Source organism: Schistocerca serialis, chromosome 2, assembly GCF_023864345.2.
Source record: "Schistocerca serialis cubense isolate TAMUIC-IGC-003099 chromosome 2, iqSchSeri2.2, whole genome shotgun sequence".
NCBI classification, from domain to species: Eukaryota; Metazoa; Arthropoda; class Insecta; order Orthoptera; family Acrididae; genus Schistocerca; species Schistocerca serialis.
The window spans coordinates 713,867,179-713,880,558 of NC_064639.1; the positions used below are offsets into that span (position 1 = coordinate 713,867,179).

A 13,380-nucleotide genomic window follows, 5' to 3' on the forward strand; every position below is an offset into this window, starting at 1 on the left:
TCGAGTAAATATGGTACTCACTTCTTCTCATCTGGAAGACTATCTATAAATCTTATCATTCTTACTTTTGTTTTAGTATGGTATGAAAAAAACAAATGTAGTCACAGTTAAAATGAAATAGCATTGCACTTCTTCAAGTGTCTTTCAGTCAGGTGGCAATGCTCCATGCTTCAGTAACTGTAATCGAGTACTGTACATTACAAATTACTATATTTCATTTCTGTTTTGAGCATTTTCTACTTTCAACTCAAAACAGTAGACAGCGTGATATTCATGTGGGACTACCTAAAAATTGGCAAATTGATCCAGAGCAAAGACATACACAAATTATAACCTCAGAGTACAGTCATATACCCATATAACAATTTTATACAAGTATTTCTGTATGTGGAAAGAAAATTATTGTCTTCAAATGCAATTTTATAACCCTTGGATTGTAGGAAGTTGATATAGTTTCTCTTTCACTGCACATCACCAGTACAATGTGTGGTGTCTGATAAAACTGTACAGATAAAAATAAAACATTAAAAATATACAGTATCAGTTAGCTCTAATACCACATGATGAAAATAAACCATTTCTATAAGAGACTTGTCAGATAAATATGGAAATATGAAAAATGGTGTGTACATCATCACTGGTACACAATTATATGCACCACGGATTGCCACCTTGCAAGCAATCCAGCCATGGTGCCACACTGAGTCCCATTCTATTATTGTCTAGATGGCACTCATAATATGGGGCCCATTTCTGATTTTGCTAAAAGACTGTCAAAGCATCAGATTCATCCACCATTAGTGATATCAGCTGCGACAGGCATCACTGATATTTGGAACTGCTTTCCTCTTCACAGATGCAAGATTATTCTGTCAGTTATGCGATAAATAGTGTTGACTCTCATCCAGTTCACATTGAGTACTTGTTGCTTCTGAAGAAAATATTGTCACATTTTTGCAATAGTGAGTGTAGCTTTTTTGGTCGGAAGTTCAGTATAAAACTGATTCACTCCATCATGAATTGTGAAGCCTAGAATATCACATTTGGTGCAGTTCATGCTGAGTTCATATTCGAATGCCCACAGTGCTGCAGTTCTGTCTACATTAGCTGATGTTATCTTGAATTTCTGCCATAATAGCAACTGTTACTTATGAGTAATTGTTGTACTGATCAACAAGAAGTGTCTAGGGAAGCATTAGACACACAAAGAATAGAGTACTATCAAATACAACAGTCTTGCTGAGCATTTTCAGATTAGATAGTTATCTCCAACATGTTGGGTTAGTCAGCACACTGGACTTCATATGTCAAGCCATACATCTGTCAACACTAAAAGCTGAATATTATTTTTCATGCAAGCTTAATAAATACTTATTACTGATCTTATTTTTTGTTGCTCATGTTATGAGTGTTTTAGAATCCTGTGTAGCGTGCAGACCAGTCACCCTGCACAGCAAATAAATATCTGTAGTTGGGAGTACACAATCTGCAACCTGTGATGTTGGGCATTCTAAGGTTTTGACGAATACTATGTTACAAGTGGTGATGAGATAAAAGTAGGAATTCACACCAATCAGAAATAGTGATGAGGTAAACAATAGATTTTCCAAAGACTCATAAACAGCAAAAGGGAAAAGCTTGGACTTTTAACTCATTTCATGATTACATTTCTGAAATGCTTTTGCAGCAATACTTTCATTATGTGGGTCTTTGACTTTTTTTTTAACTATACTGATAATTCCCTATTTTTCCAGGAAGAACTTAAGGACTTTCACACACTGTTTTGAGTTATATTTTTCAGACACAACACAGTTTCAAGCAGATGTACTGCAGCCTATTATCCTATTACTGTAGCAACTCTAAGACATGGTGAAACTAGACGAAAAGAAGGAAGCTGGCTCAGCACAAATTAGCCTGCTGCCACCACCCATTCCAGGGTTTGATGAGAAATTATAAGGCTACCAGGCCTATATTTCAAGACTGAAACAATATCTCATGTCACACAATGCTGAGCTTTTCTTATTGCCAATTCCAGGCCTGACATGTACACAGTGTTCCAGAAATTATTTCAAAGACTGATTTACCTACTTCAAAATTCAGAATAAACTTGAAATGTATTTTGAGTCACAGGCCATGTTTAAAGAAACAATATCAAGGCTATAAAAAGTTGATAGCACAGATACATGGCCTAATTACAGAGTGTAAATTTCAGTGCAAAAATAATCAGTGTGAAAATTCATATGTAGACTCTTTAATTGAAGGTATCCTATTCATACATTTACCAACACTAAATTAAGCAAGCACCTGCTTAGCTTAATCAATATGTCTTTGCAAGGCTGTCTGCTATTAATATGGGCACACAAATGGACGCAAATATGAGCCGAGATAATACATTGTGATGATGATGATATTTTTACAATGCACTGGCAACTGTCAAGGCCTTGTGACATGTGTAGCCATATGTGGAAAATACAGGTCTTATGGACACTACTATCCATAAACAGATCTAGTAAGACAAAATTAAAATCTTGTGCATGCTTTAGAGTTAATGACTCATTGAAAAATTATTTCCTTCAAGATGCTAAACACAGTTATTGTCACAAGACATGGCACACAGAAGAAGTCTGCCATACAAAGCACATAAGGCAATGACACAAGACAACTGGGTGTACAAGAGTGATTAAGAACAAAATTTGGTGTGATGTTCACAAAGAACATGAACAAATAAACAATCTTCCACACACAAAACATAATGTGAATGCAATGTTTTCTATGACTGTTAAAGTTTTAACTGTAGCACTTAGAGCAAACAAAGTGTTACTAAAATTTCAAATTGACACAGGCTTTTCAATTTGAACAATTAATGAACAGGTATACCACCAATTAGGGCTGCAAAAACTAAAAAAGTTCCAGAGTTCACTATTTAGTGACAGCGACTAGCAGAGTCCACAAAGTTCAATTTACAATGGAAGTGGCTTACAAGTAATTTACCAAACAAGCAAGGTTCTTAGATGTTAATTCCTGAATGCAACAAATTTTCCAGGATTTGATCTTTTAACACTCTAGGCTTCACAGTTCATAAGATACCAAATCTGATTCAGACTGATGTTCCAACAGAAAAAGTATAAACACTGTTGCAACAATTTAACAACACTTTTTCACAAGCAACAAGCAGCACTAAGAACTACAAGTCACACATCATGTTGAAGCTGAATGCAGTGGCAAAATTTTGCAAAACATACAATATTTCCTTTGCATAAAATGGTAAAATCAGACAGGAACCGATGACCTGGAACAAAATGATATCATAGAATGTATAGCTAGTAGCCAACAGGCAATGAGAGTTCTGGTAGTACAGAAACCAAATAGCACATTAAGGATCTGTGGAGACACAATCCATTATTGATTCTCATCTGATTCTGAAGCCAGAAGAACTAACACCAAAATTATTTGGTGAAGTTTACTTTGCAAAACCTGATTTCAAGAAGGCGTATTTACAAATACTATTGGAGAATGAAACACAAAGGTTCTGGTTATCAATAATCTGTTTGGTCTATATTGGTAAAAAGGATTACAATCTGGATTAGACAGAGTATTCAGTTTGTTCCAGCAACATTTAGAACAATTAAGAATGCTCAAAATGCTACAAACTATCTTGACAACATCACTGTCTCAGGAATAACTCCAGATGAGTTGTTACATAATTTGGAATCTGTCTTCAAAATTTTGCAAGCCACACATTTGAAATGTTATAAAGACAAGTGCATCTTCTTCCAGCATGAAGTGCAGTACTTAGGACACATTTTGTCTGAATACAGCATCAAGGCAACACTTCTACATATTGAAGCAATAAAAAACCTTCTGCTTCCTAAAGGCATCAAGCAGTTATGTGCTGAATTAAGAACTTTATCAAACATGCTTCTTCCATAAGTAGAACACTACAGAAATTATTACACAAGGACACAAAGTGTAACTGGAACAACAAATGGCACCGTGGATTTAATAAAGCAAAGTTTGCTTGATGCTAAATTTCTCAAGACATATGATACACATAAAAGGATAACAAGAGAAGCTGATGATTTGATATACAGCAAAGCCACTGTTTTATCACATTCGCAACTTGAATCTCAATGGCCAATACCGTACACATAAAAAACTCAGACTGTTGCTCAAAGAAACTACAGTCACATTGATAAGAAGACTTTTGTGATTATTTTTGTTATGCAAAAATTAAACAAATAGATTTAAGATCATAAATTCACACTCTTTATGAACCACAAGCCTTTTGTGGCTAACTTTGGACCAAACAATACTTTTCCTTCTGGGCACCTCAGTGACTGAAGCACTGAGTGTTACTTTTGTGAGATAATAACTGTGGATCAAATTACATTAAATTCTTCTGAAAAACACAGCAGATTTGCTTTCAGAACTGCTTATGGGGCAGGACAAAAATGTTGATTCTTCAGCAAGTGTATTTTCCTTTATATTTAGTTAGTCAAGATGCTGTGGAAAATTTCCCATCAAATTCTAATTTTATTGCATAGCTTGTGCCAAATAATTCAGTTTTATCATTAAATGGTGATGAGGACAACACACCCAGGCCCCATAATACTAAACAGTACATTCAGATGGAGTGGCCTACTGACAGAAAATTGATAAGTTTGAAATTATATCTTTCTGGAATATGAGACAAGCACTCACAGTGTACAAGGGTATTATTCTAGTACATTCAGAATCCAGAAAAACATGAAGGTAACTCCTGAGGTACTTAAATCCATAGTACTCCAAGTGTTCTGTCAATACCACTGGGGCATAGTACATACTAAGTGCATTTCCAAAGAACATTGCTACTGGAAAAATATAGATCAGGACATAGAAGTGGTCCTACCTAAATGCCACTGATAACAAAAATGCCAGTCACCTCCTCCTCAAGAATATTTGCCATGGGAACAGGCATCAAAACCATCTTCACATCTACACGTCAATTTTTCAGTGCCATTTTTTAGGAAGATACTGGCTCATCATCATCATTGATGCATTATCAAAATTTTCATTTGCAATTAAATGTCATCAATGGGAATGATTCAGGCTTTGTTTGGACAATGACACTCAGTTTTCAACTATGGAATTTTTTTTTTTTTTGAAGGGAATAGCATTTCACAATACAAAGCTGCACCATTTCATCATGAAGCCAATGTACTTATGGAGAAGCTGAATAGTCAGTGTGGCTGACAGCCATGTGAGGGGGGACACAGTTTGATTCCTACCTGGGTCAGAGATTTTATCTGCTTGGAGACTGGATGTTGCATTGTCCTCATCACCATTTCATCATCATTGACATACAAGTCACTGAAGTGGCACCAAATAAAAAGACTTGCACTAGGTGGCTGAAAAAACCCATATGAAGTCTCCTGGCTGAAATTGCCATACGATTATTTAATTTCATTGATTTTTTTCTCTCTCTCAGAGCAGAGCCACTCTGCATGATGCCAGATTTCAGCAGAGAAACTACATTGAAGACTGAATCACAGTTAAAGGTAAATTGTAAAGCCACTTGTGCATACACAGCTAAAACTTCAACAAGAGTCAAGACAAAAATATTTTAAAATAAATGATCCAGCACTCATTACAATGTGTAGAAGTGTAAGAAATCTTAGGTACATGGTACAATCATTCAGTACCTAAGCAATGCAACATTTAGAATAAAACATCAACAAGGTGTCGTTACGGTCACAGGTTCGAATCCTGCTTCGGGCATGGATGTGTGTGATGTCCTTAGGTTAGTTAGGTTTAAGTAGTTCTAAGTTCTAGGGGACTGATGACCTCAGATGTTAAGTCCCATAGTGCTCAGAGCCATTTGAACCATTTTTTTTTTTTTTGAACGCATCACAGGAATAACATCTGGCCAGAATGCACTCATTGACATGTAGGAACAACTCATGGGCTATTTTCTTTTTCAGACTCAGAAGACTACAGTACAGCCACTCACCTGGGGACCTCCAGATGCAGCTAGCAGTTTCCCCCAGTTTTGCCTCCAGCAGTGAGCTCCAACTGTGGCCAACCAGTGACATTCTGGTGAAGGTGAACATTGAGCCTCACCCCACAGAAAAGCCTATAGAGATTGAGAGATATAACACTTCACAGATTGTCTCCTCACTGGGGTTTTGTGTGGGTTTACCCTGGTGCCATGGGCACATGCCATGTGTACATGCCATGGGGAGCAACATGTCTGCACCCACCAATTGCATAACAAATAGTGATGCAAAGTCACTCTCATTCAGTCCACATTGGGGAGGAGGAGGAGGAGATGAGTGTTTAACATTCCATCAACAGTGAGTTGATTAGAGATGGAGTATGAGCTCAGACAGATTTAGGGAAATCACAGAAAACCTAAATTAGGATGGCCAGATGTGAGCTTGAACTGTCATCCTCCCAGATGTGATTCCAGTGTGCTAATGATTGCATTACTCCACTCATCAGTCCACATCGAGTTCAGTTCCGGTTCAAATCTGACGAATTCACGTGAAGGTGCCTAGAGTGCTACGGTTCTAGTCTACATTAGCCCACTCCATCATCAAGTGCCACCATAATAGCATATCCTACTTATGAGTAATCATCATCATGTTGTTGTTGTTGTTTTGGGGGAAGAGACCAAACAGCGAGGTCATCGGTCTCATCAGATTAGGGAAAGATGGGAAAGGAAGTCGGCCTTGCCCTTTCAAAGGAACCATCCCAGCATTTGCCTGGAGCAATTTAGGGAAATCACGGAAATCCTAAATCAGGATGGCCGGACGCGGGATTGAACTATCGTCCTCCCGAATGCGGGTCCAGTGTGCTAACCACTGCGCCACCTCGCTCGGTCCTTGGTCCCATGATGAGTGTTTAGTGAAGTTATTAGTTAGTGCCAGAACAATGTAGTATAAAATGCAGCAGTTCTGGTAAACCTTTTTAAATTGGAAACTTTCTGGTAGATTAACTGTGTGCCAGACGAAGACTCGAACTCGGAAACTTTTCCTTTCATGCTCTACCATCTGAGATACCCAAGCATGACTCACGACCTGTCCTCACAGCTCCAATTCTGCCAGTAGCTCATCTGCTACCTTCCAAACTTCACAGAAGCTCTCCTGCAAAATTTGTTAATTATTTTCGATGTGTTAGGATAATCAGCATGTTGGACTTTGGATACTGAGTCATGCATTTTTCAATGCTATAATCTGAGTATTACTCTGTACAAAAGCTTAATAAATTTTTATTACTGATCTTATTTTATGTTGCCGACATTATGCGTGTTTTACAGTCCTGTGCTGTGTTTACATAAGGTTGCACAGCATGCAGGTCTGCCACCAAGCACAACTAAATAACTGTAGCAGGAAGTTTTCTTCCTGCCACCTTTGATGTTGGACATCCCAAGGTTATAGCAATTAAAACAAAAAAATGTTATTTCTTTTTCTTGAAGAAGGTTTACTAACAATCAGAGGGAATAAGCTTTACATTAGATTGGGATTCATCCCTCAAGCAGAACAGTTACTTGCATTTGCCTTTAATTTGCATACAGGAGTAGTAGACATCAACATGACTTCAGTTCTATAAAATTAAGGAAAAGTTATTTAAAATATGCAATGTGTTGTGACTGACTGCTGAGAAAGATGGATTTCTGGATCAGGTTAACTGAATTTACAAATATTCTAGTGTGGAAAGAGAACAGCTGGATGAATATCAGCAGAAGATTTCAATACCATCCATCCAACTGTTCCTTTCAGAGCTTGTTCTTGAACATTTGAAGGTACTGAAGAATTTAAATTCTACCTTCACCAGTGAGTGCTGCAACTTCATCATCACATGCTGTTGTGACACTGCTCAAACTGCTGTTCAGGTTGCTTGATGTCTTGAATACATCAGATGACAATGTTGAAACACTGTCATAGCTCTGGAGCCTAAGAGAGAAAGGATACTTAGACTGACCAGATGTTAGTATTAAACAAAAATAATAAAAGTTGTTATTGAAATTTAGTAATATTAAATACAACTGCTATACTACTCTAGTTCACGGAACTCATTTGACATACAATACTTCCTTTCACAGTGTCTCAGCATGCTTCTCTGATAACCAATTTCATATTGATCAGTATTTATTTTGACTTTTAGAGACAGAATTACAGATACCTTATGATATGATTACGGCAATCCAGTAACTCCCACATATCTACAGACAGAATTTGCAAGAGTTTTTGAACTGTCAGGTTCAGATACTACTCGTACTTATGTACAATGTATTTACTATGTAGCATATTGATGAAGCTAAATTGTTTAATTTTCTGAAGAACCTTACATTCTTTTTAGTGGATGACCTGGCTCTTGATGAAAAAAATAGTCTGCCTTGATGCAGTATCAACAAAATAGCTTATCTTAGGGTTTTTACTCTTATTGGATTTGTTGGTTTCTACGCCACTTTTTCTCACCTCAAAGACAATTTACCTTCCCTACTGTCTGTTGTTTTTGGTTCATGTTTATTTATATTTCTTTGCTCATTTGTGATTAAAACCTGCTTTTGTCTTCAGTTACCCCTAGGCCTTGTCCTTAGAGTCCTTCCTCCATTCAGATACTTGTACACATGTCTTTTCATTTCCATTTGTAGCTTGTGATTTGCTTCTAGATCTTACCTTTGTGTTATAATCTAGCATGTACCTTTCCCATTTCTACTAGAATCTTAGTCTCCACAGTTAGTTCTCAATACAACTAAGTATGTCATTTAAATTTCAAGACCAAGGGGTGTGAGGGTCTTAATTTTAGGAGCATAATTTATTAAGAAAGTAATTGGAAACCTAAATATGAAATCCTGGCTTCCTTTCACTATGGAGATATCTTTTTAGCTTTAGTGAAGGTTGCATTAAATAACATTTCAATTTAAGGTAGCATACACCAAGTTTAATCAATTTCCTTACAAGCAAATGACTTACCCCTGAATATTTTGTGTGCTGTCCATATAAAGTGTCAGCAAATCTGCATAATAATTACAAGAATTTATTAGTTGTTCATGTTGTCCGCTCGCAATTATCTTTCCATTTTTCAAGACATATATGATGTCACACCGGGTAAGAAACTGTAAATTAAAAAAATGAAATAAAATAAAAAATAATAAAATAAATAAAATAAAATAAAAAAGCCATGTAACTTACTACACTTGTACAACAATTGTTGTATTGCGATTTTACATCATGATGCTACATTGAAACTCAGTTATTCAGTGGTCTGAACAGCTGGTAGCCATTTACTATGTGGGACTGAGTAATATATGAAAAGAAACAATAATCTGTTTTAACAGAGTTTATCCCATGTATCACATGAGGAAAAAGTTATAAATAACAAATCTGCAGCAAAAAATGGGTTAGTTTTGATATATTTGGAGCAATAACAGAAAGCACATCATTTCACCTTAGAAATTATTGTGTAGACTAGCAGGTATTAAACAATAGAAAATGCCAGGGTGGAATGTAACAATATTATGAAGAGAAAAGTTGCCACTCACCTTCATCAAAAATAGGACACACACACACACACACACACACACACACACACACACACACACACACACACACACACACACACACACATACTCATGCAAACACAGCTCAAGTGCACAACTACAGTCTCAGGCAAGTGAAACCACACTGCAAGCAGCAGCACAAGTGCATGAAGGGAGTGGTGACTGGGTGGGGGTGAGGAGGAGACTGGGCAGGGAGGGGGAGGGGGAGTGATGGTATGGTAGGGGTGGCGGACAGTGTAGTGCTTGTAGTGCTGCAGGTTAGATTGAGGGCAGGGGATTGGTAAAGGAGGAGGGGGGGGGGGGAGGGGGAAGGAAGGAGTAGCAGAAAAGGAGAGAAGTAAAAAGACTGGGTGTGATGGTGGAATAATGGCTGTGTAGTACTGGAATGGAAACAGGAAAGGGGCTGCATGGGTGAGGACAGCGACTAATGAAGGTTGAGGCCAGGAGGGTTAAGGGAATGTAGGATGTATTGCAGGGAAAGTTCCCACTTGTGCAATTCAGGAAAGCTGGTGTTGGTGGGAAGGATCCATATGTAACAGGATGTATAGTAGTCATTGAAATGAAGGATGTCATGTTTGGCAGCATGCTCAGCAACAGGGTGGTCCACTTGTTTCTTGGTCGCAATTTTTCAGTGGCCATTCATGTGAACAGACAGCTTACTGGTTGTCATGCCCACACAGAATGCAGCACAGTGGTTGCAGCTTAGCTTGTGGATCTGACTGGTTTCACAGGTAGCCCTGCCTTTGATGGGATATGTGATGTTTGTGACTGGACTGGAGTAGGTTGTCGTGGGAGGACTTAAGGGACAGGTCTCTTAGAACGGTATGAGCCACAAGGTAAGGGGTTGGGAGCAGGGGATGTGCAAGGATGGACGAGTATATTGTGTAGGTTTGGTGGATGCTGGAAAACCACTGTCAGAGGGGTGGGAAGGATAGTGGGCAGGACATTTCTCATTTCAGGATATGACGAGAGAGAGTCAAAACCCTGACAGAGACTGTAATTCAGTTGCTCGAGTCCTGGGTGGTACTGAGTCTACATCTACATCTACATCCATACTCCGCAAGCCACCTGACGGTGTGTGGCGGAGGGTACCTTGAGTACCTCTATCGGTTCTCCCTTCTATTCCAGTCTCGTACTGTTCATAGAAAGAAGGATAGTCGGTATGCCTCTGTGTGGGCTCTAATCTCTCTGATTTTATCCTCATGGTCTCTTCGCGAGATATACGTAGGAGGGAGCAATATACTGCTTGACTCTTCGGTGAAGGTATGTTCTCGAAACTTTGACAAAAGCCCGTACCGAGCTACTGAGTGTCTCTCCTGCAGAGTCTTCCACTGGAGTTTATCTATCATCTCCGTAACGCTTTCGCGATTACTAAATGATCCTGTAACGAAGTGCACTGCTCTCCGTTGGATCTTCTCTATATCTTCTATCAACCCTATCTGGTACGGATCCCACACTGCTGAGCAGTATTCAAGCAGTGGGCGAACAAGCGTACTGTAACCTACTTCCTTTGTTTCCGGATTGCATTTCCTTAGGATTCTTCCAATGCATCTCAGTCTGGCATCTGCTTTACCGACGATCAACATTATATGATCATTCCATTTTAAATCACTCCTAATGCGTACTCCCAGATAATTTATGGTATTAACTGCTTCCAGTTGCTGACCTGCTATTTTGTAGCTAAATGATAAAGGATCTATCTTTCTGTGTATTTGCAGCACATTACACTTGTCTACATTGAGATTCAATTGCCATTCCCTGCACCATGCGTCAATTCGCTGCAGATCCTCCTGCATTTCAGTACAATTTTCCATTGTTACAACCTCTCGATACACCACAGCATCATCTGCAAAAAGCCTCAGTGAACTTCCGATGTCATCCACAAGGTCATTTATGTATATTGTGAATAGCAACGGTCCTATGACACTCCCCTGCGGCACACCTGAAATCACTCTTACTTCGGAAGACTTCTCTCCATTGAGAATGACATGCTGCATCCTGTTATCTAGGAACTCCTCAATCCAATCACACAATTGGTCTGATAGTCCATATGCTCTTACTTTGTTCATTAAACGACTGTGGGGAACTGTATTGAACGCCTTGCGGAAGTCAAGAAACACAGCATCCACCTGTGAACCTGAGTCTATGGCCCTCTGAGTCTTGTGGACGAATAGCGCGAGCTGGGTTTCACATGACCATCTTTTTCGAAACCCATGCTGATTCCTACAGAGTAGATTTCTAGTCTCCAGAAAAGTCATTATACTTGAACACAATATGTGTTCCAAAATTCTACAACTGATCGACGTTAGAGATATAGGTCTATAGTTCTGCACATCTGCTCGACGTCCCTTCTTGAAAACGGGGATGACCTGTGCCCTTTTCCAATTCTTTGGAATGCTACGCTCTTCTAGAGACCTACGGTACACCGCTGCAAGAAGGGGGGCAAGTTTCTTCGCTTACTCTGTGTAAAATCGAACTGGTATCCCATCAGGTCCAGAGGCCTTTCCTCTTTTGAGCGATTTTAATTGTTTCTCTATCCCTCTGTCGTCTATTTCGATATCTACCATTTTGTCATCTGTGCGACAATCTAGAGAAGGAACTACAGTGCAATCTTCCTCTGTGAAACAACTTTGGAAAAAGACATTTAGTATTTCGGCCTTTAGTCTGTCATCCTCTGTTTCAGTACCATTTTGGTCACAGAGTGTCTGGACATTTTGTTTTGATTCACCTACCGCTTTGACATAAGACCAAAATTTCTTAGGATTTTCTGCCAAGTCAGTACATAGAACTTTACTTTCGAATTCATTGAACGCCTCTCGCATAGCCCTCCTCACACTACATTTCGCTTCGCGTAATTTTTGTTTGTCTGCAAGGCTTTGGCTATGTTTATGTTTGCTGTGAAGTTCCCTTTGCTTCCGCAGCAGTTTTCTAACTCGGTTGTTGTACCATGGTGGCTCTTTTCCATCTCTTACGATCTTGCTTGGAACATACTCATCTAACGCATTATGTACGACAGTTTTGAACTTTGTCCACTGATCCTCAACACTATCTGTACTTGAGACAAAACTTTTGTGTTGAGCCAACAGGTACTCTGAAATCTGCTTTTTGTCAGTCACTTTTTCTAAACAGAAAAATCTTCCTACCCTTTTTAATATTCTTATTTACGGCTGAAATCATCGATGCCGTAACCGCTTTATGATCGCTGATTCCCTGTTCTGCGTTAACTGTTTCAAATAGTTCGGGTCTGTTTGTCACCAGAAGGTCTAATGTGTTATTGCCACGAGTCGGTTCTCTGTTTAACTGCTCAAGGTAGTTTTCAGATAAAGCACTTAAAAAAATTTCACTGGATTCTTTGTCCCTGCCACCCGTTATGAACGTCTGAGTCTCCCAGTCTATATCCGGCAAATTAAAATCTCCACCCAGAACTATAACATGGTGGGGAAATCTACTCGAAATATTTTCCAAATTATCCTTCAGGTGCTCAGCCACAACAGCTGCTGAGCCAGGAGGCCTATAGAGACATCCAATTACCATGTCTGAGCCTGCTTTAACCGTGACCTTCACCCAAATCATTTCAGATTTCGGATCTCCATCAATTTCCTTCGATACTATTGCACTTCTTATCGCTATAAACACGCCTCCCCCTTCACTGTCCAGCCTGTCTCTGTGGTATACATTCCAATATGAGTTTAGGATTTCATTACTATTTACGTCTGGTTTCAGCCAACTTTCTGTCCCTAGTACTATATGAGCGTTGTGACCGTTTATTAATGAGAGCAGTTCTGGGACCTTTCTGTAGACGCTCCTGCAGTTTACTATTAGCATATTAATATTGT

General features: G+C 38.9%; 1 protein-coding gene across 1 annotated transcript in view; it reads right to left on the reverse strand.

Annotated features, from left to right (window-relative positions):
- Positions 1 to 13,380, reverse strand: part of LOC126455676 (ATP-binding cassette sub-family C member 12-like) — a 518,625-nt gene that overhangs the window by 198,306 nt on the left and 306,939 nt on the right. Inside the window, exons 17-18 of the mRNA XM_050091443.1 lie at positions 8,958 to 9,100; positions 7,807 to 7,934 (exon numbers count right to left, since the gene is read on the reverse strand). Of these exons, the coding sequence (XP_049947400.1) occupies positions 7,807 to 7,934; positions 8,958 to 9,100 (271 nt within the window). The remainder of the gene's footprint in view (positions 1 to 7,806; positions 7,935 to 8,957; positions 9,101 to 13,380) is intronic.